This window comes from Anomaloglossus baeobatrachus, chromosome 4 (assembly GCF_048569485.1).
Source record: "Anomaloglossus baeobatrachus isolate aAnoBae1 chromosome 4, aAnoBae1.hap1, whole genome shotgun sequence".
NCBI classification, from domain to species: Eukaryota; Metazoa; Chordata; class Amphibia; order Anura; family Aromobatidae; genus Anomaloglossus; species Anomaloglossus baeobatrachus.
Genome location: NC_134356.1, coordinates 263,672,950 through 263,698,930, shown reverse-complemented (window position 1 = coordinate 263,698,930; position 25,981 = coordinate 263,672,950). Strand labels below are relative to the sequence as shown.

Here is a 25,981-nt window from a genome sequence, read left to right as displayed (position 1 = left end):
TTTCGCTGGAGAAACAAATCCGCAGTGTGCACACATAGCCTTAAAGCAATAGCCACGTGCACACATTGTATATTTGAGGAGTTTCTTTTACCTCAGTATTTGTAAGGCCACGTGCACACATTGATTAGGGAGTTTTTACCTCCATATTTGTAAGGCCACGTGCACATATTGAGTATTTGGTGAGATTTTACCTCAGTATTTGTAAGGTCATGTGCACACATTGTATATTTGGGGAGTTTCTTTTACCTCATTATTTGTGAGTGGAACAATCAGAGGAAAAGTATAATAGAATCGAGTCACCACTTCTGTATTTATTACCCACTCCTGGTTTTGGCTTATAAATACTGAGGAAAAAAACTAACTTAATACTCAACATATGCATGTCGTCTTAGTTTCCGTCAAACATGCATTCTGTAGCTACAGTGTCCAGGATCAGGACTGTTTTCTGCTAGTTATAGATGGCATCCGCTGACTATTGTGTCGGCACCATTCTTGTGCCCACAGACATAACATGGCAGATTGTAGAAATAATCCGCTTACCTATGCTATTTTGTCATAATGGATAAGAGTCAGGTAATTCACTTTATCACGTAAAAATAAAAATGTCTTCTGTTCTCTTTTACTTGCAGGAAATCAGTGACTTAAAAACTCAGGTATTCTCGCTGTCTGAGTCAGAAAACAATTTATTATGTGCTAATGAGAAGCTTCGGGAGCTGGTAGAGCGACTTAAACAAGAAAATCGCTGTGCCAGAAGCCAGGCAGAAAAAGCCCAGCAGGACACAGAAAGGTAAGAGTACTGAACAGCACGAACTACGGCGCGACAGGACGACGCCTGACACCTTTCCCCGCACCCACACGGAGTCCCGACTCCCAGGTGACTGCTGCACCGCCGGGAGCCCAAACCCGGATCCCAGCCGAGACATACCCTTGTGTTGATAGGATCGTGCCGGGAGCCGGCGTACGCTGGTAACCATGGTACACATCAGGTAACTAAGCAAAGCGCTTTGCATAGTTACCCGATTGTGTACCATGGTTACCAGAGTAAGGGTAAGGTGAGGGGGGGAGAGGAGGGAAGGGGAGGGGAAGAAGAAAGGAGGGAAAAGGGGGGAGGGGGAGAAGGAGGGAAAGATGAAAGGGAGGGGAAGGGGGAGGGGAAGGGGAAGGGAGAGAGGAGGGGAGGGGGCGGAGAAGAAGAGGGGAGGGGGCAAAGGAAGGGGAGGGGGGGGAGAAGGAAGGAGGAAAAGGAAGCAGGGGGAGAGGAGAGAGGGGGTAGAAGGAAGGAGAGGGGGGAGAGGAGAGAGGGGGTAGAAGGAAGGAGAGGGATTGCGCTTAATGCAAGTGTGAAAGAGCCCGAACACACACCCACACACCTGGATAGTTACCTGTCCCCAGCCATGCAGTCCCCGGCACTGACGTCCTCAGCGCCATGGCCCCGCTCGGCTCCACCCCCCCTGCACTCTGACCACCGCACACATTACCCCGCAGGATGGGGGCACATGTCAGAATGGTAGCTGCACCACGATGGGGGCACATACCAGCATTGGGCCACATCACAGCATCAGCATATTTTTACTTAACTTTACACTGTTCATGGCTTTCTTTCATTACAAGCCATGGACATCAATAAACATTAGACTCATCTATTAAAACTGTTCCTTCTGTTGTTTGTCAGTTTAAAACCAATAAACAATTATAAGAATACTAAATTAAACCTAACCCATCCAGTCCATTCATTACATTATTATTCAATCTGCTAACCTACATACACATTCTAGACTACCCGATACATTAGAATCGGGCCACCTTCTAGTTTTCTATATTTTGCTTATAATTTAGAAAATGAATTTTCAGAGTCAGCAGAGAGCGTCTTTGTATTAGAGACGTGTATATAAGCAGGAGCAGTGAACGCCTATAAAGAGCTCCATCTGATTCAAGTGTGAAGGCTGCAGCCCATCAGTGACTGCTCATTAGCTGTTATGACGTAACAATTTCACATGACCACAAGACTTTGTTTCTATATCACTGAACTGATGTGGGTGGGCCCAGAAAGTGAGACTGTTTTAGTTTTTTGGGTTTTTTTTTATTTTATTTTATTTGGGGTACTTTAGCTTTGAAAAAGGGTCGTTTAGTAATTGACATCCCCTTTTAATGAGTGGATTAAAAATTTTTTCCATGCGAATTCCATATTTAATTTTACATAATTTGTATGACCTTTTTTTTATTTATTTAACTAGCTGTAGTACCTGGCGTTGCCTGGGATAGTAACTGTCTCTCTATCTTTCTCCCAGTATGTCTATCTCTCTGTGTGTCTCTGTGTGTCTGTGTATTTGTCTCTCTCTGTATCTTTCCCTGTCTGTCTCTATCCATGTGTGACTTTGTCTCTATCCATGTCTGTCTGTCTGTGTCTATTTCTCTGTCTGTCTCTGTATCAGTCTCTGCCTGTCTTTCTCTATCTCTGTGTCTGTCAGTCTCTTTCCCCGTCTGTCTCTTTCCCTCGTTCTCTGTCTCTCTTTCCCTGTCTGTCTGTGCCTGTCTGCCTCTGTCTTTGATTGTCTGTCTCTCTGTCTTCTCTGTCTGTCTCTTTCCCTGTCTGCCTCTCACTCTGTCTGTGCCTATGTCTGTCTGTCTCTTTCTGTCTCTCTCTATGCGTCTCCCCACCGACATCTTATTACCCCACACATAAGCTTTGCATACTAACAATTTATCTTGTTCCTATATCAACCCATTACAGCTCCTATTAATCACCTGTAGCTCGCAGCTCCATTGGTTTTAATGGAGGCAGTTTTTTTGGAGAGTAACTGTAAAGCGTGGGCTTAAATTTTCCCATGAAAACATAGTCTATGACGTTCCCGGAGTCACATGAGGCGTCTGTGCAAAATGTTGTGATTGTAAATGCGACGGTGTGGATTCCTTTAGCGGACATACACACATAAATACATACACACATACATACACTCAACTTTATATATTAGATTTTTTAAAATGTACTGCATCTTGCATATTTAACATTATTTCTGTATCAAAAAGGGTCATGTGGTTGAAACAGGTTGCATATAACTAACTGGCCACTTTGTCGTTCCTTATGTCATGTAGAGAATTAGAAAGCCACCAGGTAGAATGGCTCCAGGAGAAACACACATTACGTGAGGAGCTGTCTCAGCTGCAAGAAAAATACCAGCAAGGGAAAGAGAAAATGCAGAGAGCAGCTAAGGCCCAAAAGAAGGTACAGTGGAACCTCGCTTAACGAGTAACCCAGTTAACGAGAATTTCGCTTAACAAGCAAAGCTTCCTGTAAATTTGTAACTCTGTTTACGTGAAAGCCTTGCTGTACGAGCAAAATCCTCACCGCACAAACTTCCGGTTCCGTACATCCACCGCGCTCTGACCCGCACTTGCAGTCCACACAAACACACACATGCACGCACAAAACACACACAAACAAACAGCACGCACACACATACAGTATTATGCTCACCTTACCTTCCGTTCCATCGCCGGTCTCCTGGGTCCTGTAGGCCGCCGCTCCAGGCTGTGTATCAGCAAGCCTTGCGACGAGGCAGGAACTTCCGCTGTCAGCCGCCACTCAAAGGCAGCGCGCTGACCAATCAGAGGCAAGCGGCTCCTGCCTTTGACGTCAGCGCTCTGGGTGCGGAAGTTCCTCCCTCGTCGGGATGGTTACCCGATACACAACCCGTGCTACTGAACAGCAAGTCCCAGGAGACCGGTGATGGAAGGTAAGGTGAGCATAATATGTGCGTGTGCGTGCTTGTGTGCTTGTGTGTTTGTGTGTGTTTGTACGTGTTTGTGTGTTTGTACATGTGTGGAATGACAGAATAGGGGACCAGGATGGGACATTTAACACGCTGTGGAACGAATTGTCTGTATTGCAATGATTTCCTATGGGAAATCTTGCTTTGCTGAACGAGTAACTTGGTTAACAAGCACAGTCCCAGAACGGATTGTTCTCGTTAACCAAGGTTCCACTGTAATTAGATTTTGTTACATTTTCTTTTTACAGTTTCACCTCTAAAGATAGGTTAGTTGTTGTCAGGATTGTTTTGGGGGCTGTAAATGGATTGCAGCTCCTGGATATGTTGTCGGTAGATTACAGCTTCACTTCATTCAGATCAGTTGGGTGATGTAAAGCTTAAAATTTACCTACCAGACGTTTTTCCTACTATTTATTTATTTTTTTCTTTGTCGCTCCATTGGGAGACCCAGACAAATGGGTGTATAGCTTCTGCCTCCGGAGGCCACACAAAGTATTACACTTTAAAAAGTGTAACCCCTCCCCTCTGCCTATACACCCTCCCGTGCATCACGGGCCCATCAGTTTTATGCTTTGTGTTGAAGGAGGCACACATTCACGCAAGCTCCACATTTTAGTCAGCAGCATCTGCTGATTTTATCGGATGGAAGAAAAGAGGGCCCCCCACAGGGCCCCCGGCATGCTCCCTTCTCACCCCACTAATGTCGGCGGTGCTGTTAAGGTTGAGGTACCCATTGCGGGTACAAAGGCTGGAGCCACATGCCGTTTTCCTTCCCCATCCCTTAGAGGCTCTGGGAGAAGTGGGATCCTAACCATGCACTGGGACCGGGCTCCCTCCGCAGCCCCTGGGGGAATCTGACGGACAGGAGACTGGGTATCGTCAGGGACAGGCCCTGCTTCTAAGAGGTACTCTGTGTCCCCTTGGGGACGGCGCATGGAGCGCCTGTGTAACAGACGCTGCAGCGGCCGCTGTGTTTTTTGTGACGCCGGGACTACCGCGCCGACCGCGCCTGTTTGCCGGCCGGCGTTATTAAATTTAGTCCCCGGCTTCTGCGGCCTAGTACAATAACTCCCGCCCCCGGGCCTGCCAGTCAGGGGTAAGGGCGGGACGCTCGACTACACGTCGGCGGTGAGGGCTGGAGCATACTTAGGTATCCTCCTCCCCCCTCACTGAGCACTGCGGGGCACCAGATTCCCGCACTTTATTAGGCACGCCCACGGCCCCCTCCTCCTCTGAGAACGCTGGCAGCCATTGTTATAATCACTTCTGCCGGTGGAGGAATACAGAACGAGCTCTGTAAACTGGGAGGCCCAGGCAGGGAATCTGGTGGACACACAACCGCTTTGGGCGGTCGGTAAGCCGCACCAGTTACCAGGTGCTGGCCCCCTTGGGTGCCGAAGTGTATATATATATATATATTGTATACATTTTCTCTGTTCGGCCGCATTATTGCCCTTGGCTATATACCCTCACTGATTACTCTAAGAGGAGACAACAGCATGTCGTCCGCAAAGAGCAAGGGTGCCAAGGCACAGGCTTATTTTGCAACCTGTACCTCTTGTGCGGCTATGTTACCTGCAGGTTCCACCTACCCTCATTGTGTGCAATGCTCGGCCCCTGTGGCACTCACTCAGCCGGAGCCTCAGGCACTGGTGGGACCCTCGGCTCAGGTAGAACCACCGGCTCCCACTGTCCAGGTGGCAGGGACAGAGTTTGCAGTTTTGGCTGAGAAACTCTCTGAGTCGCTTTCACAATCCATGGCTCAGTCTATGGATAGATGGTCTGCTAAGATACTAGAAGCCTTGCAGTCCAGACCGGTAACACAGGCCCAGGGCACTGTGCGTTCATTGCCCCCAGGCCCCCCTCGGTCGGCGCAGCAAAGTGCTCCTGAGGTGACACCTAGGTCCCACGGTGAGGACTCCGACTCGGACCACAGTCCCAGACCGGCTAAGCGGGCTCGCTGGGGACCTTCCTCGACTTCATCACGCTGCTCAGGGTCTCAGCATGAGGACTCTCTGGAGGATGAAGCGGAGGTCGCAGCTCAGGGCTCTGACCCTGACGTTGCTCTCAATCTTGATACACCTGAAGGGGACGCCATAGTAAATGACCTTATAGCGTCCATCAACCAGGTGCTAGAACTTTCTCCTCCAGCTCCACCTATAGAGGAGTCGGCTTCACAGTAGGAGAAACACCAGTTTAGGTTTCCCAAACGTACACGGAGTGCGTTTTTCGATCACTCTAACTTCAGAGATGCTGTCCAGAAGCACCGAGCATTTCCGGACAAGCGCTTTACTAAGCGCCTTAATGACACACGTTACCCCTTCCCCCCTGAAGTAGTTAAGGGTTGGGCTCAGTGTCCCAAAGTGGATCCTCCAGTCTCTAGACTGGCGGCTAGATCCGTAGTATCAGTGGCAGACGGCTCATCGCTCAAGGATGCCACTGACAGGCAAATAGAGCTCCTGATGAAATCCATCTATGAAGCCATAGGCACGTCTTTTGCTCCGGCATTCGCAGCCGTGTGGGCACTCCAAGCTATCTCAGCTTGTCTGTCTGAGATTAATGCGGTCACACGTACCTCTACTCCGCAGGTTGTGTCTTTGACTTCTCAGGCGTCGGCTTTTTCGTCCTACGCCATGAACGCCGTCCTGGACTCTGCGAGCCGTACAGCGGTAGCATCCGCCAATTCGGTGGCAGTCCGCAGGGCCATGTGGCTACGCGATTGGAAGGCAGACTCTGCTTCCAAGAAGTTCTTAACCGGTTTGCCATTTTCTGGCGACCGTTTGTTTGGCGAGCAATTGGACGAAATTATTAAACAATCCAAGGGAAAGGACTCGTCCTTACCCCAGTCCAAACCAAACAGGCCTCAGCAGCGAAAGATTCAGCCGAGGTTTCGGTCCTTTCGGCCCTCAGACAGGTCCCATTCCTCCACGTCCAACAGGTCACAGAAGGGCCAGAGGAACTCTTCTGCATGGCGGTCTAAAGGCCCCGTCACACACAGAGATAAATCTTTGGCACATCTGTGGTTGCAGTGAAATCATGGACATATTGTTCCATTTGTACACAGCCACAAACCTGGCACTGATTGTCCACAATTTCACTGCAACCACAGATCTGCTGCAGAGTTATCTCTGTGTGTGACAGGGCTTTACGTCACGTCCTAAAAAGACCGCCGGAGGAACCGCCCCCAAGACGGCCTCCTCATGACTTTCGGCCTCCCCAAACCGCATCCTCGGTCGGTGGCAGGCTCTCCCGGTTTTGCGACGCCTGGTGGCCACATGTCCAAGACCGATGGGTGAGAGACATTCTGTCTCACGGTTACAGGATAGAGCTCAGTTCTCGTCCTCCGACTCGTTTCTTCAGAACATCTCCGCCCCCCGAGCGAGCCGATGCACTTTTTCAGGCGGTGAACACTCTGAAGGCAGAAGGAGTGGTGATTCCCGTTCCCCCTCAGGAACATGGTCACGGCTTCTACTCCAACTTGTTCGTGGTGCCAAAAAAGGACGGATCATTCCGTCCCGTTCTGGACCTCAAACTGCTCAACAGACACGGGAGAACCAGACGGTTCCGGATGGAATCTCTCCGCTCTGTCATCGCCTCGATGTCCCAAGGAGACTTCCTAGCATCAATCGACATCAGGGATGCTTATCTCCATGTGCCGATTGCACCAGAGCATCAACGCTTCCTGCGTTTCGCCATCAAAGACGAACACCTTCAGTTCGTAGCACTGCCTTTCGGCCTGGCGACAGCCCCACGGGTCTTCACCAAGGTCATGGCAGCAGTAGTGGCGGTCCTACACTCTCAGGGCCACTCGGTGATCCCTTACTTAGACGATCTTCTAGTCAAGGCACCCTCCCGGGTGGCATGCCAACACAGCCTGACCATTGCTCTGGAGACTCTCCAGAGGTTCGGGTGGATCATCAATTTCCCAAAGTCAAAGTGACACCGACCCAATGGCTGACATACCTCGGCATGGAGTTTCATACTCTCTCAGCGATGGTGAAGCTACCGCTGGACAAACAGCGTTCACTACAGACAGGGGTGCACTCTCTCCTTCAAGCCCAGTCACACCCCTTGAGGCGCCTCATGCACTTCCTAGGGAAGATGGTGGCAGCAATGGAGGCAGTTCCCTTTGCGCAGTTTCATCTGCGTCCACTTCAATGGGACATTCTCCGCAAATGGGACAGGAGGTCGACGTCCCTAGACAGGAACGTCTCCCTTTCACGGGCAGCCAAAACCTCTCTTCAGTGGTGGCTTCTTCCCACTTCTTTGTCGAAAGGAAAATCCTTCCTGCCCCCATCCTGGGCTGTGGTCACGACGGACGCGAGTCTGTCAGGGTGGGGAGCGGTCTTCCTCCACCACAGGGCTCAGGGAACCTGGACTCCGACAGAGTCCTCCCTTCAGATCAATGTTCTGGAGAGAAGGGCAGTGTATCTAGCCCTAAAGGCGTTCCAGCGGTGGCTGGAGGGCAGGCAGATCCGAATACAGTCAGACAACGCCACGGCGGTTGCGTACATCAACCACCAGGGCGGCACACGCAGTCGTCAAGCCTTCCAAGAAGTTCGGCGGATTCTGCTGTGGGCGGAAGCCACAGCCTCCACCATCTCCGCAGTTCACATCCTGGGCGTAGAAAACTGGGAAGCAGACTTTCTCAGTCGCCAGGGCATGGACGCAGGGGAATGGTCTCTTCACCCGGACGTGTTTCAAGAGATCTGTTGCCGCTGGGGAACGCCGGACGTCGACCTAATGGCGTCTCGGCACAACAACAAAGTCCCGGCATTCATGGCACGGTCTCAAGATCACAGAGCTCTGGCGGCAGACGCATTAGTTCAGGATTGGTCGCAGTTTCGACTGCCTTATGTATTTCCTCCTCTGGCACTGCTGCCCAGAGTGTTACGCAAGATCAGGTCCGACTGCCGCCGCGCCATCCTCATCGCACCAGACTGGCCGAGGAGGTCGTGGTACCCGGATCTGTGGCACCTCACGGTGGGCCAACCATGGGCACTCCCAGACCGACCAGACTTACTGTCTCAAGGGCCATTTTTCCATCTGAATTCTGCGGCCCTCAACCTAACTGTGTGGCCATTGAGTCCTGGCTCCTAGCGTCCTCAGGGTTATCTCAAGATGTCATTGCCACTATGAGACAGGCCAGGAAACCAACGTCCGCCAAGATCTACCACAGGACTTGGAGGATCTTCTTATCCTGGTGCTCTAATCAGGGTTTTACTCCCTGGCCGTTTGCCTTGCCCACTTTTCTTTCTTTCCTTCAATCCGGAATGGACAAGGGTTTGTCTCTCGGCTCTCTCAAGGGACAAGTATCGGCGCTTTCCGTGTTTTTTCAAAAGCGTCTAGCCAGGCTTCCGCAGGTCCGCACGTTCCTGCAGGGGGTTTGCCACATAGTCCCACCTTACAAGCGTCCGCTAGAACCCTGGGATCTTAACAGGGTGCTCACGGCTCTCCAGAAGCCACCTTTCGAGCCGATGCGGGATGTCTCTCTATCACGCCTTTCGCAGAAGGTGGCCTTCCTAGTGGCAGTCACATCACTTAGGAGAGTGTCTGAGCTAGCAGCGCTGTCATGCAAAGCCCCCTTCCTGGTGTTTCACCAGGATAAGGTGGTTCTGCGTCCGGTCCCGGAATTTCTCCCTAAGGTGGTATCCCCTTTTCATCTCAATCAGGATATCTCCTTACCTTCTTTTTGCCCTCATCCAGTTCACCGATGTGAAAAGGATTTGCACTTGTTAGATCTCGTGAGAGCACTCAGGCTCTACATTTCTTGCACGGCGCCCTTGCGCCGTTCTGATGCGCTCTTTGTCCTTGTCGCTGGCCAGCGTAAGGGGTCGCAGGCTTCCAAGTCAACCTTGGCTCGGTGGATCAAGGAACCGATTCTTGAAGCCTACCGTTCGTCTGGGCTTCCGATTCCTTCAGGGCTGAAAGCCCATTCTACCAGAGCCGTAGGTGCGTCCTGGGCATTGCGGCACCAAGCTACGGCTCAGCAGGTGTGTCAGGCGGCTACCTGGTCGAGTCTGCACACTTTCACAAAACACTATCAGGTGCATGCCTATGCTTCGGCTGATGCCAGCCTAGGTAGGCGAGTCCTTCAGGCGGCGGTTGCCCACCTCTAAGAAGGGGCCGTTTTTTCGGCTCTTTTTATCGAGGTATTCTTTTACCCACCCAGGGACTGCTTTTGGACGTCCCAATTGTCTGGGTCTCCCAATGGAGCGACAAAGAAGAAGGGAATTTTGTTTACTTACCGTAAATTCCTTTTCTTCTAGCTCCTATTGGGAGACCCAGCACCCGCCCCTGTTCCCTTCGGGCTGTTGTTCTTTTGTGTACACATGTTGTTCATGTTGAATTGTTCTTATGGTTCATGGTTTCAGTTCTCCGAACATCCTTCGGATTGAATTTACCTTAGACCAATTTATAAGTTTCCTCCTTCCTGCTTTGGCACCAAAACTGATGGGCCCGTGATGCACGGGAGGGTGTATAGGCAGAGGGGAGGGGTTACACTTTTTAAAGTGTAATACTTTGTGTGGCCTCCGGAGGCAGAAGCTATACACCCAATTGTCTGGGTCTCCCAATAGGAGCTAGAAGAAAAGGAATTTACGGTAAGTAAACAAAATTCCCTTCTTTTTCTTCCTGAAAACACTTTTTCTTTTTTTCTTTCACCCATACGTCCTACATGTTCTAGCGAGCTGTTTAGGATCAAGTATTATGTCATAAATCGCATGTGCAGAATCAGTGTGGTATGTCTTTACTTAAAACCCCTAATGCCACCAATGAATATACAAACAATATTTTATGAGAGGTTACTTTAGAAAAGAAATGATATAGTCATTACATTAGATATAGATTCGTAGGCCATGTGCACACTTTGAGTATTTGGTCAGTTTTGTAAATCTGTATTTGTAGGAAAATCAGGAGTGGATGAAAAAAAGCAGAAGTGGTGCCCATGTTTCTATTGTACTTTTTCCTCTGATTGCTCCACTCCTGATTTAGGCTACAAATACGGAGGTAAAAACTCACCAAACACTCAATGTGTGCATGTAGCCTTAGAAGATGTTTTAATGGGGTGTTTGCCATTTTTAGGCCAGGTCACACAAGCGGAATAGCATCAGATACGATATACTAATAACACTTGGCATGATCCGAGTGTCATTCACCATGCTCCGCTTCTCTGAAAATGTGAGTAGCGGAGCACAGGTGAGAAGATGGAGAGATTAATTTCTCCATTGTCTGTCTCTGAGTATATCGGATTGACACTTGGATGTCATCCCAGTGCAGTCCAGTGTTTCACATGCACCCATAGACTTGTCTGGATGTGCATGATCCAATTTGCAGAGGCACTTGCAGCATGCTGCAATTGTTTTCTCGTGCCGAATCAGCATGAGAAAAAAATTGCAGATCTGCTCTGCTTCATTAAATAAGCTTGGTCTGAGCACAATGCAAGATTTTCTTGTGTTGCACTTATTCAATTTATATGCTCATATGAGCGAGGTCTTAGGCTGAAGCCAGAGTCACAGTTGTGAGTAACTCGCTGCGCATCACACAGCATGGCTTGCTGCTCTCCGGACAGGAGCGGGTCAGCTGCATGTATTCTGTCCGGAGAGTTTGCGGCCGTGCCGGGTGACGCAATACGAGACTCGAGCAAGTCACTCGCAAGTGTGACTCTGGCCAAATAAAGGTATGTTCACGTGAGACAGACGATTTCTTGCAGTAATTTTTGCAACTAAAATTCTATGCCATTTAGCTGAATGGGGTTGTTTCTGCTATAAGGGCTCTCTTTTACAAACTTTATTCAGGTGTCAAAGACAGTAAAATAAATTTCTGCAAGAAACCTGCCATCTGTTATGGTAGCACACGATTTCTCATAAAAAAGAATTCTCTGTTATTTTCACATTATACCAAGAAAAAAAATCTGTGTTTCTTTTTATAATTTGCGCAGCTTGGAATCATTTAAACTTTGCTAATTTACAACACTTATTTACGCAGAGAAAGAATATACATGAAAACAAATGCAAAGAATTAAAAGAAAAAATTGAACTCTTGGAGGCAAAGAAAGAAGAGCTTGAGACAGAAAAATCTGTATTAAATCGGTGAGTTAAATTGGTTGTCTGGCCTCAGGCTAGAAGTCTGGAATCACTCTGAGTGCAGACTTGTGAATCCTCACATCGCACACTGTGCACTTTGAAGATTCTCCGGTTCTGGCACCACGAGCGGGCGGTCATGTGACCACAGGTATGTGATATGCATACTTCCGTCCACATTCCGATTAGACTATATCCATGCGATGCCGTGCCAATCTAGTCTACATGGGACCGCATGTATGCAAATCACATACTTTGGGTCACACGTCCTGCGCTGGTACTGGAGAATTCTAAGGCTATGTGCCCACGGGACAACGTGCCTGTGGACTTTGCCGCAGGTTTACCACAGCTGCTGCCTGGAATCCGCAGCTATCCATTGCTGCTGGATTCAAGCATTTTTGTTGCGGTAAACCTACGGAACAAGTGAGGATATACCTGCGGACGTCCCGCCCTCTATCTCCATAGTGGAAAGGCTGGACATCCACAGATATTTCCGCATGAATAATTGATATGCAGTTACATGCGGCTGCGGGAAACCCGCAGCATTTTCCGCAGCCGCACATACCGCAGCATTGATACACCACTCCCCAAATCCCATAGGATAACATGGGGAGTGTCTGAACTTGCGCTAACCTCCGGATTTATCTGGAAAATCCAGATACATCCGCAGGTTTTCCGCGGCAAATCCGTGGGTACATTGTTGCGTGGGCACATAGCCTTATAGTGGACAGTGTGCATGATGGGAGGATTCACAAGTCTGCAGTCTTGTAGCCTAAGGCTGAACAACCCTTTACATTTCTTGTCTTTGCTATATCCATAAACTAAAATATGTTGTCATGTGCCAATTTATTTATGGTAACCATTATGTGGCCACCATCCATCAGCCCTGGCTGCTCCATATACATGTACTGTGTGTGGGCATGTTGTATCAGTAGTGAGAGGGACACAAGCGGTAGGCAGCCACCTTTAGAGCTATGTATGCTAGGGGAAAAGGAATAAGATCAGACAGATTGAACTCTAGCTTGTCAGATTCTTGCTTTGGCCATTAGCCAGTAAGATTGTAGATTGTGAAATCAGTAAAGATTTTGGGATTTGCCAGTTAGTTTTTTTTTTTTGTTTTTTTCTAAGAGTCCTGCATTGATCAGAAATGAGCAACTTATGAAATGTAGGTTATCAACAATAATTCCAAATGTGAAAGTTTAAAAGGGGCAGAAAGCCCAATAATATGTGGCTTATTTCTAGTAATGCTATTTGTTTACCCTATCACTAGTACCCATAGGTGATTACAGCCCTTGTTAGGGTTGTCTAATTAAGGTAGGTTATGTTTTGCTGGGACCACCACCTTTAATAAAAAAAATGATTTTCATAAGGATTTTGTTGTTTTTTTTTTTGTTTAGTCTAAAGTAAATGAAGTAGGTCCCAATAGTAGCAATATGCAGCCAATGTTAAAGTAGAGAATATGTTTCACAATGCGTGGAAGTCCCATATTAATATAATGCTTATCCTTAGAGGGTACCCTCTTGCTGCAGACCACTTATAAGAAAATGCTTTCAAAATACCCTAAAAAAAATAAAATGCCAGAAGAAAACTATAAATGTTTATCATGTAGGTAAGGACACAGTTACCTGTAGTTGCAAGCAGTCCTGACAACATCATGTCCTCATCTGCTTTCTGTTAGGTTCAGTGTAGTCATGATATTCAGTGTATGGGTATAAATCTGAATCGCATTTATATTAATGGTAATTTCCTAATTGACTTAGAAACTGGCAAGTATAGGTGGTGTACATGGGTGAGAAGACTGTTTTAGATCCCCAAAGAGCGTTCTGGCTGCCACAGACAGAAGTCTTAACAGGGATAGCCTTCAGTATCTCTAAGTAGTGCAGCATTCTGTCTCATACAGAAAAAAGAAAAGTCATTACATTGTGTTAAGCAAAACCATTCGCAGAACCATGGTCCCATGCCAAATACTGCTACTCCATGTTAAGTGGGCCAGAGCTCTGTGAACTTCCCACTACTTGGCAACATCTTGGGCACCAGTAAGGTGATATAGCCTGGTACGCATCATCCAGGTCCTGTGCAGCATGACAAGTAATAATGTCAGTCGTTACAGGGGAATTGAGAACAGGCAATATATTTTACAACATGACGTGTAATTACCGTCTTTTGGAAAAACAGATAAAATCTACGATTTTTAGAGCATGATACACATTATCCGGAATCCTGTCTCTTCTTCCCACTTCCAGTATGAACTTTCCATTAATATGCTTGGATACAGCACTCTGTGAACAGCCAGCTTCTTTAGCATTGACCTTTTGCGGCTTACCCTCCTTGTGGCGTGTGTAAGTGACTGCCTTCTGGACATCTGTCAAGTCAGCAGTCTTCCCCATGATTGTGTAGCCTATTGAACCAGACTAAGGGACCATTTTAAAAACTTAGGAAGCCTTTGCAGGTGTTTTGTGGTAATTATTCTAATTTTCTGAGATAATGACTGTTGGGTTTTCATTGGCTGTAAGCCATAATCATCAACATTAACAGAAATAAACACTTGAAATAGATCACTCTGTGTAATGACTTAATATAATATATGTGTTTCCCTTTTTGTATTGAGTTACTGAAATAAAATAATTTTTTGATGATATCCTAATTTATTGAGATATACTTGTACTTCCAGAGAGAGCGAGACCAGCAGCGCTCACTTCCTCTGGATGTAATTTTTTTTTTTTTCAAAGGGGGGAAGAGGGAGAGTGAAGCGGCTGCTAATTGGCCGCATAACTTGCATGACATCACACTGGTACATGATCCCGAGAGAGAGAGTGCCAAGTCGTGGACAACCCCTTTTAATCAGCAAGGCATGGAACAGCACTGCCGGACTATTGGCTGCCAATTAGGGTTTTTTATTATACTCGCACACAAAAATGGATGATTTAAAAACATAGACATAATTAAAGCTATTGAAATAGCTGGAGTGCAGCGTCTTTGATTTTTTTTTTTTTATGTTTTTAATTCCTCTATTTCTTTGTCGCTCCATTGGGAGACCCAGACAATTGGGGTGTATAGCTTCTGCCTCCGGAGGCCACACAAAGTATTACACTTTAAAAGTGTAACCCCTCCCCTCTGCCTATACACCCTCCCGTGGATCACGGGCTCCCCAGTTTTATGCTTTGTGTGGAAGGAGGCACACATCCACTCATGCATTCTCATATTAGTTATGTCGGTTGGAAGAAAAGAGGACCCCCACGGGGCCCCCGGCATGTTCCCTTCTCACCCCACTACGTCGGCGGTGTTGTTAAGGTTGAGGTACCCATTGCGGGTACAAAGGCCGGAGCCTCATGCCGTCTCCTTCACCATCCCTTAGCGGCTCTGGGAGAAGTGGGATCCTGAGCGGTCATCCATTTACTGGGACCGTGCTCCCTCTGCAGCCCCTGTGGGAATCTGCCGGACCGGAGTCTATTCAACCTCAGGGACCGGGCCCTGCAACTCTAAGGTACTCTGTGTCCCCATTGGGGACTGTGCAGGGAGCGCACCTTCTTCCCGGACGCTGCGGCAGCTGCTGAATTGAGAAGTCCGGCGGACTTCCGCGCCGACCGTGCCTGCTTGTCGGGCGCGGTCTCAAATTTAGTCCCCAGCTTCATCGCGGCCTAGTCGCAAAAATCCCGCCCCCGGGCCTGCCAGTCAGGGGTAAGGGCGGGACTGCCGACCTGACGTCGGATGTGAGGGCTGGAGCATCCTGCATGTTTCCTCCCCCCTCACTGATCACTGTGGGGACCCCAGATTCCCGCACTTTCCTGGCGCCGCCCACGGCTCCACTCCTCCCCTGAGAGCTCCGGCAGCCATTTTTTGGGCATTCTGCCGGTGGAGGATTCTCAGGAACAGCTCTGCAGCTCCGGGGGACCTAAGGCAGGGAATCTGGAGGACACACACACGCCGCTTGTTAGCAGTCGGTAAGCCACACCGGTCACCCGGTGCTGGTCCTCCCTAGGGTGCCGGAATAGATACATATTTATATATATATTTCTGTTCGGTCGGGCTGTATACCCTTTTTTGCCCTTATACCCTCAGTGATCATTCTCCTAGGAGACAACAGCATGTCGTCCACAAGGAGCAAAGCTGCTAAGGCACAGGGTTTTTTTGCGGCCTGCACCTCTTGTGGGGCTATGTTACCTGCGGGTTCCACCTACCCTCACTGTGAGCAATGCTCGACCCCTGTTTCGCTTGCTCAGCCGGAGCCTCGGTCACTAGTGGGCCCCTCGGCTCATGTAGACCCCCCTGCTCCCCCTGTCCAGGCGGCAGGGACAGAGTTCGCCTCTTTTGCTGAGAAACTCTCTGAGTCACTTTCACACTCCATGGCTCAGTCTATGGACAAATGGTCTGCCAAGCTGCTAGAAGCTTTGCAGTCCAGACCGGTCCTTACACAGGCCCCGGCCCCTGTTGGATCGTCGCCTCCAGGCCCCTCTCGGTCCGCGCCGCAGCGCGCTTCCAGGTTGGGCCCTAGGTCCCACGTGGAGGACTCCGGCCCGGACCACAGTCCTAGACCGGCTAAGCGGGCTCGCTGGGAATCTTCCCCGACTTCTTCACGCTGCCTGGGTTCCCAGCTTGAGGACTCTCTGGAGGACGAGGCGGACGTCGCAGCTCAGGGCTCTGACCCTGACGTCGCCCTTAACCTTGATACACCTGAAGGGGACGCCTTAGTGAATGATCTTATCTCGTCCATCAACCAGGTGTTGGATCTCTCTCCCCCGCCTCCTCCTATAGAGGAGTCGGCGTCTCAGCAGGAGAAACACCAGTTTCGGTTCCCCAAACGTACACGTAGTGCGTTTTTCGATCACTCTAACTTCAGAGACGCTGTCCAGAAGCCCAGAGCGGTTCCGGACAAGCGCTTTACTAAGCGCCTCACTGACACGCGTTACCCCTTCCCCTCTGAAGTCGTTAAGGGTTGGGCTCAATGTCCCAAGGTGGATCCTCCAGTCTCTAGATTGGCGGCTAGATCTGTGGTATCGGTTGCAGATGGCTCATCGCTAAAGGATGCCACTGACAGGCAGATAGAGCTCCTGGTGAAGTCCATCTATGAGGCCACGGGCGCGTCTTTTGCCCCGGCCTTTGCAGCCGTGTGGGCACTCCAAGCTATCTCAGCTTGTCTGGCTGAGATTAATGCTGTCACACGTAATTCTGCTCCGCAAGTTGCGTCTTTGACTTCTCAAGCGTCAGCTTTTTCTTCCTACGCCATGAACGCAGTCCTAGACTCTGCTAGCCGTACAGCTGTGGCATCCGCTAACTCTGTGGCAGTCCGCAGGGCCATGTGGCTGCGTGAATGGAAGGCAGACTCGGCCTCCAAGAGGTTCTTAACCGGTTTGCCGTTTTCTGGCGAACGCTTGTTTGGCGAACGATTGGATGAGATTATTAAGGAATCCAAGGGAAAGGACTCCTCCTTACCCCAGTCCAAACCTAAGAGACCTCAGCAACGAAAAATACAATCGAGGTTTCGGTCCTTTCGTCCCTCCGCCAAGCCCCAATCCTCTTCGTCCAGCAGGCCGGAGAAAGGCCAGAGGAACTCCTATGCGTGGCGGTCCAAGTCACGCCCCCAAAAGGCCGCAGGAGGCACTGCCTCCAAGGCGGCCTCCTCATGACTCTCGGCATCCCCTAGCCACATCCTCGGTCGGTGGCAGGCTCTCCCGCTTTGGCGACGCCTGGTGGCCACATGTTCAAGACCGATGGGTGAGAGACATTCTGTCTCACGGTTACAGGATAGAGTTCAGCTCTCGTCCTGCGGCTCGTTTCTTCAGAACCTCTCCGCCGCCCGCTCAGGCCGACACACTTTTTCAGGCAGTGGACGCTCTGAAGACAGAAGGAGTTGTGACCCCCGTCCCCCTTCAGGAACGTGGTCGCGGCTTTTACTCCAACTTGTTCGTGATGCCAAAAAAGGACGGATCATTCTGTCCCATTCTGGACCTCAAGCTGCTCAACAGACATGTGAAAACCAGACGGTTTCGGATCGCCTCGATGTCACAAGGAGACTTCCTAGCATCGATCGACATCAAGGATACTTATCTCCACGTGCCAATCGCACCCGAACATCAACGCTTCTTGCGTTTCGCCATCGGGGACGAACACCTTCAGTTCGTGGCATTGCCTTTCGGCCTGGCGACAGCCCCACGGGTTTTCACCAAAGTCATGGCATCCGTCGTGGCGGTCCTACACTCTCAGGGCCACTCGGTGATTCCCTACTTAGACGATCTCCTAGTCAGGGCCCCTTCTCGGGTGGCGTGTCAACACAGCCTTACCGTTGCTCTGACGACTCTCCAGCAGTTCGGGTGGATCATCAACTTCCCGAAATCCAAGTTGACACCGACCCAATCACTGACTTACCTCGGGATGGAGTTTCATACACAGTCAGCGGTAGTCAAGCTACCGCGGGACAAACAGATTTCTCTGCAGGCAGGGGTGCAATCACTTCTTCGGAGTCAGTCACACCCCTTAAGGCGCCTCATGCACTTCCTGGGGAAAATGGTGGCAGCGATGGAGGCAGTGCCGTTCACGCAATTCCATCTACGGCCACTCCAATGGGACATTCTCCGCAAATGGGACAGGAGGTCGGCTTCCCTCGACAGGAACGTCTCTCTTTCCCTTGCAACCAAGACGTCACTTCAGTGGTGGCTCCTTCCCAATTCTCTATCGCAGGGAAAATCCTTCCTACCCCCAACCTGGGCTGTGGTCACCACGGACGCGAGCCTGTCAGGGTCGGGAGCGGTTTTTCTCCACCACAGGGCTCAGGGAACCTGGACTCCGATAGAGTCTTCCCTTCAGATCAAAGTTCTGGAGATAAGGGCAGTGTATCTAGCCCTATTGGCTTTTCATCGGTGGCTGGAGGGCAGGCAGATCCGTATCCAGTCGGACAACGCCACTGCCGTCGCATACATCAACCACCAAGGCGGCACTCGCAGTCGTCAAGCCTTCCAGGAAGTCCGGCGGATTCTGCAGTGGGTGGAAGCCACAGCCTCCACCATCTCCGCAGTTCACATCCCGGGCGTAGAAAACTGGGAAGCAGATTTTCTCAGTCGTCAGGGCATGGATGCGGGGGAATGGTCTCTGCACCCAGACGTGTTTCGAGAGATCTGTCGCCGCTGGGGAACGCCGGACGTCAATCTCATGGCGTCACGGCACAACAACAAAGTCCCGGCATTCATGGCACGGTCTCAGGATCACAGAGCTCTGGCGGCGGACGCGTTAGTTCAGGATTGGTCGCAGTTTCGACTGCCTTATGTGTTTCCTCCTCTGGCGATGCTGCCCAGAGTGTTACGCAAGATCAGGTCCGACTGCCGTCGCGCCATTCTCGTCGCTCCAGACTGGCCGAGGCGGTCACTGTACCCGGATCTGTGGCATCTCACGGTGGGTCAACTGTGGGCGCTTCCAGACCGCCCAGACTTGCTGTCACAAGGCCGTTTTTCCATCTGAATTCTGTGGCCCTCAACCTGACTGTGTGGCCATTGAGTCCTGGCTCCTAGCGTCTTCAGGGTTATCTCAGGATGTTATTGCCACCATGAGACAGGCCAGGAAGCCAACGTCCGCCAAGATCTATTACAGGTCTTGGCAAATCTTCTTATCCTGGTGCTCTGATAACGGTTTTACTCAATGGCTGTTTGCCTTACCCACTTTTCTTTCATTCCTTCAATCCGGAATGGACAAGGGTTTGTCACTCGGCTCTCTCAAGGGCCAAGTATCGGCGCTCTCCGTATTTTTTCAAAAGCGCCTAGCCAGGCTTCCGCAGGTCCGCACGTTCCTGCAGGGAGTTTGCCACATAGTCCCACCTTACAAGCGTCCGCTAGAACCCTGGGATCTTAACAGGGTGCTAACGGCTCTTCAGAAACCACCTTTCGAGCCGCTGCGGGATGTCTCTTTATCACGTCTTTCGCAGAAGGTGGCCTTTCTAGTGGCAGTTACATCACTCCGGAGAGTGTCTGAGCTTGCAGCGCTGTCATGCAAAGCCCCCTTCCTGGTGTTTCACCAGGATAAGGTGGTTCTGCGTCCGGTCCCGGAATTTCTCCCTAAGGTGGTATCTCCTTTTCATCTCAATCAGGATATCTCCTTGCCTTCATTTTGCCCTAATCCAATTCACCAATGTGAAAAGGATTTGCACTCGTTGGATCTGGTGAGAGCACTCCGGCTCTACGTGTCTCGCACGGCGCCCCTGCGTCGTTCAGATGCGCTCTTTGTCCTTGTCGCTGGCCAGCGTAAGGGTTCGCAGGCTTCCAAGTCAACCTTGGCTCGGTGGATCAACGAACCGATTCTCGAAGCCTACCGTTCTTCTGGGCTTCCGCTTCCTTCAGGGCTGAAAGCCCATTCTACCAGAGCCGTGGGTGCGTCCTGGGCATTGCGGCATCGGGCTACGGCTCAGCAGGTGTGTCAGGCAGCTACGTGGTCTAGTCTGCACACTTTCACGAAACACTATCAAGTGCATACCTATGCTTCGGCAGACGCCAGTCTAGGTAGGCGAGTCCTTCAGGCGGCGGTTGCCCACCTGTAAGAGGGGGCCATTTCGGCTCTTTTTATTGAGGTATTCTTTTACCCACCCAGGGACTGCTCTTGGACGTCCCAATTGTCTGGGTCTCCCAATGGAGCGACAAAGAAGAAGGGAATTTTGTTTACTTACCGTAAATTCCTTTTCTTCTAGCTCCTATTGGGAGACCCAGCACCCGCCCCTGTTCCCTTCGGGCTGGTTGTTCTTTTGTGTACACATGTTGTTCATGTTGAATTGTTCTTTTGGTTCATGGTCTTCAGTTCTCCGAACATCCTTCGGATTGAATTTACCCTAGACCAATTTATAAGTTGTCTCCTTCCTGCTTTTGCACCAAAACTGAGGAGCCCGTGATCCACGGGAGGGTGTATAGGCAGAGGGGAGGGGTTACACTTTTAAAGTGTAATACTTTGTGTGGTCTCCAGAGGCAGAAGCTATACACCCCAATTGTCTGGGTCTCCCAATAGGAGCTAGAAGAAAAGGAATTTACGGTAAGTAAACAAAATTCCCTTCTTTTGTGATTGTAATAAAATTCCAATTAGAAGCGTATTGTTCGGCTTTCTGCTCCGTGTCTGGCTATTCTTTAAGGGAAACTTGGCCAGTAAGGATGATATCGCTTCTGCTCTAAAGATCATAGATGTGGTAAAGTTGTATTTTGTATGATTTTATTAAGATGGTGTTGGACCAACTTAATGAACTTCTGCCTTTCTCTAATTTCACTGCCTTGTTAAATGATTATAGTTATAGATTCATGTAATATGTATTGTAACAAATATAATATGTGCATTTCTCAATATCCATTGCTGTTTTAGGCAGAACATTCCTCAAGAAGAACACGTACGTCTTCAAAAAAGAATGAAGGATCTTCAGCGTAGACATAATGAGTTTCGCACTTTAATACTTGGTCCAACTATGGGAGCGACTGGGTTTTTGAATGCAAGTCATTACCTGTCTTCCACCATGGTTCCTGAGGTGTTCTCTTTTCAAATCGCACAGGTACCCAGGGATCAAATTGTTCTCATGGCTAAGACTTAATAGCAGTATACATTTATACATTTTAGAAGCACCAGATAATCATGACTAGGGATGGAAGAATTGGTTTGTGGATCTCTAGTCCATTGGCCAGGTCAGTTATCTGTGACCACTGGATTGGAGGCCTGCTGATCTCATGGCTCATTTTTTTAATTAGCCGGGCTCATGTGTTCATGACTCTGCAATGATGACGTCACACCAGCACAGTTCATTTTCAATGTTGCGAGGTAAGGAGATCTGCAACCTACCATCCAGTGGTTACAGATTACTGACCTGGACGATGGACCAATGTCCTTTTTAAAATCAATTCTCCCATCTCTAATCATGATGCCTTTTATTTTATCTCAACGAACAGATTTCTGGCATAATTACATACAAAATTATTAATATGATGTATCAAAAAACAAGTACTGTTTCCTTACAGTAGATGTATTGGGGGAAAAAGCCAGGTACCTGGCATTGGTTTAACACTTTCATAACCAGGGCTGTTATTAGTAGAACTAAATTTCACATTTAGGATTGTGCAATAGAAAATATTTTTTGTTTGTTTGTTGATTACAAATATTTTTTGTTTCTTGCTGCAATGAAGCAAATATCTTTCTTATGGTGTGCCAGTGTAATGCATGTATGTCAAGTAGTGTACACTAAAACCATGTTGTTAGAGATTGTTTTGCATGCAAGTGACAAGTATCTGACTTTTGTAGGAAGAACAGCATCAAAAAGAGCTTTCCATGTTACGAAAAAGACTTGAGGAACTGGAAATAACTCAGGAAAGACAATTAGAAGAACTTGGTCCTCCTGCAGAGCGTAGCAAGGCTGAAAACCACAGCTCAGATCATCCACAAAGAAATGTGGAAGAAGAAGAGATTAGTGAATCGGTGCAACATGGATTATAGACGAATGTACATTTAATATATTTATTGTTCCATAGAGCTGGTGTGTAAACTTTCTACAAATGCTGAAAATGTGAAATTCGGCTTCATTTCTTCATCTTAGAAACTGTGATATCATTAAATTTGTTTTTCACTTTTAAACAAAGATGTTGCTGTGTATTTGATATATCGTTGTATTCTCATAACTATGGATAAATGTATTTATTTTTTTCTCACTTCACTTTAGAGAACTAATTTAGAATTAGGTGGTTCAAGTTGGTACAGCGGTATGACTTTAGATTTGGACCTTTGATCAGATCAAGACATCTATGTACAGATATATATTCAGAAACAGATGGGCGGACCTGCAGATACTTTGGAACAGCAGGTCCACCCGGGTTTAAAAAAAAACAACAAAAAAACAAAACAAACCCAGTTCCTGACAGGAATTGATCTCAGATATCTGCCTTGATGCCGGTCCCCATAGAAGTCTCTGGGGACCAGAATTCAGCGCTTTAAAATGGTGGTAGAAGGGATAAGAGGATTAGAGGAGGTGCCGGGGCCACCAGTGGCGCTCATTCTCTCTCATGCATATGCACTGCTGCCCCCCACCCATCGGCAGTTCCGGAGACTGTGATTGGTTGCAGTCAGACAACGCCCCCACCCTATGTGACTGCTTGCAATAACAGGTGTGTTGTGTGTGTCACCTATTGTGGTGTAAAAATAAATAAAATTTGGTGTAGGGTCCCCCATATTATGATACCCAGCACAGATAAAACATATGGCTACAGGCTGTATCAAAATAAAAGAGACATCATGCGGTGCTTTTGGGTTTTTTTTTAATTAAATAAATTTAAAAAATTTGCTTGCTGCTCCCCCCCCACCCCCCCAATTTTGATACCCAGCCATGATAAAGCCAACAGCTTTGGTATTCTCAGGCTGGGGAGATCCATGGTTATTGGGCCACTGAGCCTAAAAATACAGCCTGCAGCCACCCAAGAAATGTTGCATCCATTAGATGCGACCATCTCGGAACTTTATCTCATCCCGATAGCCCTTTAAAACTCCGAATGCCACCGCACCAGGGCAAACGACAGCTCACAGCTGCCACTAAGCCCTAGATTAGTAATGGGAGGCATCTATGAGACCCCCGCCCCATTACTAATCTGTAAGTGGAAAAAAATAAAAATCCTTTATTTGAAATACAAAAAAAAAATCCCTATTTCTCCCCTTTTATTAACCCCCCAAAAAACACCCAGTTTCGATGTAATCCACACGAGGTCCCACTACGATTCGAGCTCTGCTACATACATATTGAAGGAACAGTGTCCAGGCACAGAGCATGACCGCACGCTGTGGGCTTTAGGCAAGGAGTGGCTGAGCTGCAGGTGATGTTACTGCGGTCATAGGTGGAACCTCAAGTTCACAGACCTGCATCTCCTGGCAGAAAACCGCAGTTTTTTGCCAGGAGGTGCAAATATGGTGCTGAAATGCTGGACAAGATTTTAGCATCAGATTTGCACTTCCTGGCAGAAAACCGCACTGAAACAGCATTAAAATCAGTTTTGTGCAGTTTTTGGTCAAGAGATACAGATTTGGTGCTGAACTTTTTACACGATATTCCTGCACTAAATCTGCATTCCTTGGCAAAAAAAAAAAATCACTTTAAAACACTGCGGTTTTGATGCCATTTTTTTTTTTTTTGCCAGATGATGCAGATTTAGTGTAAAAATATGGTGTATAAATTTCAGCATCAAATCTGTATCTCTTGGCAAAAAACACTATTTTCTGCCAGGAGATGCAGGTCTGTGAGATCAATGACCTCACCAGAGGTGAGGTCATTAAGTTTAATGGGGTCACCTGAGGTCAGGTCACCTGCCGTCAAAACTGGGGTACCGTGGGAACTTCCAGCCATAACGCAAGTAAACCGTGACGCCACTGCTCATTTTTGTGGCTTTGTCTCTGCCTGACGCTCCCAGCATGCGGACATGTACTGTGCCCACGCACTGTGACTTCAGTGTGTATATGTGTGTGTATATATATAGCACAGCTGGAATCATCATGGGTGTTTTGGGGGTTAATAAAGGGGAGAAAGAGGGTAGGGTTTTTTTTGTATTTTATTACAAATAAAGGATTTTTTTCTGTGTCTTTTGTTTGTTTGTTATTAGCCCCTTAGTACCCCGATTTGCCACTGCACCAGGGCAATTGGGATGAGCCAGGTAAAGTTCCGGGATTGTCGCATCAAATGGATGCGACAATCCTGGGCGGCTGCATGCTGCTATTTTTAGGCTGGAGAGAGCCCATGGGTCTTCCCAGTATGAAAGAACCAGCCCCCAGCTGTTGGCTTTATCATGGCTGAGTATCAAAATATGGAAACTGAGTGGCGCACGGAAGACTGGTAAGTATAATGTGTCTGCTTTTTCCTTTATTTTTTTAACCCCTTTACCCTAGGGCGATTTTCCGTTTTTTCATTTTTGTTTTTTACTCACCATCTTCCAAGAGCAATAACTTTTGTATTTTTCTGTAAATATTGCCATGTGGGCTCATTTTTGTGGGACGAGTTGTACTTTTGAATGAAATCATTAGTTTTAGGGTAGTTTCACATTTGCATTGTTTTGAGGGAAACGGGAACCGTCACAAATACAGTACAGTTCATTTATTTACAGTGGCAGCGCGACACCATGCGGACACATGCGAGTTGTGTATGAAGCATGCTGTCGTGCTACCACTGTAAATAAATGAACTGTACTGCATTTGTGACAGGTCCCGTTTCCATCAAAAGAACGCAAATGTGAAACTACCCTTACCATGTAGTGTACTGGAAAATAGGAAAAAAATTCTAAGTGCGATGAAATTGCAAAAAAAGTGCAATTGCACAATTGTTTTGGGGGTCTTTATATTCACAGTGTTCACTATATGGTAAAACTGATGTCAATATGATGCCTCAGGTCAGTATGAGTTCATAGATACCAAATGTGTACTTTTTAGTTCTATCGAAGGGGTTAAAAAAAATTCAGACGTTTGTTTAAAAAAAAAAAAAAAAAAAGTTGCGCTTTTGTCACCATTCTCCGGGACCCATAGCTTTTTCATTTTTCGGGATCTGGGGCTCAGTGATGGCTTCTTTTTTGCATCTTGAGCTGACATTTTTAATTATACCATTTTTGTGCTAATGGTACGTTTGATAGCCTGTTATTGCATTTTTTAAAAATTTGCGGCAACCAAAAAAATTTAATTTTGACGTTTGGAATTCTTTTTTCACCACACCGTGTTCCGATCAGATTACATGATTGTATATTTTGATAGATCGAGTATTGCGGAACTCAGCAATATCAAATGTTTTTTTCTTTTTAACTATTTTCTTTTCAGTGGGGATTATTTGAATTTGTTTTTTTTTTTTTTTTAATTTTTCATATTATTAAAGCGTTTTTTGTTTATTTATTTTACTAATTCCCCTGGTGGACTTTAGTCTGATCGCCTGTGCATTTCTGCTGATCAGAGCAGTGTCGCTCTGATCAGCAGAAATGCTCATCTCCTGTGAGCGAAGGCACGGTCGCCTCTCACAGGAAGTGAGTCATGGCAGTGTCAACTGTCATCAGCTGACCCCTCGCTACCATGTCAACAACAAGGCGCACCGTGATCACGTCACGGGGCCACTTACGGCAGCGGGGAATGGCACGATTCCCGTCAAGGCCATTTAAATCGCTCTGTCAGTATCTG

The 25,981-nt window shown here is 48.1% G+C and overlaps 1 protein-coding gene across 1 annotated transcript in view; it reads left to right on the top strand.

Annotated features, from left to right (window-relative positions):
- Positions 1–22,393, top strand: part of CEP83 (centrosomal protein 83) — a 101,995-nt gene extending 79,602 nt beyond the window's left edge. Inside the window, exons 12-16 of the mRNA XM_075342442.1 lie at positions 630–787; positions 3,094–3,223; positions 11,757–11,860; positions 21,173–21,356; positions 22,097–22,393. Coding sequence (XP_075198557.1) covers positions 630–787; positions 3,094–3,223; positions 11,757–11,860; positions 21,173–21,356; positions 22,097–22,288 — 768 coding nt within the window. The 3' untranslated portion in view covers positions 22,289–22,393. The remainder of the gene's footprint in view (positions 1–629; positions 788–3,093; positions 3,224–11,756; positions 11,861–21,172; positions 21,357–22,096) is intronic.
- Positions 22,394–25,981: the final 3,588 nt, after the last annotated feature.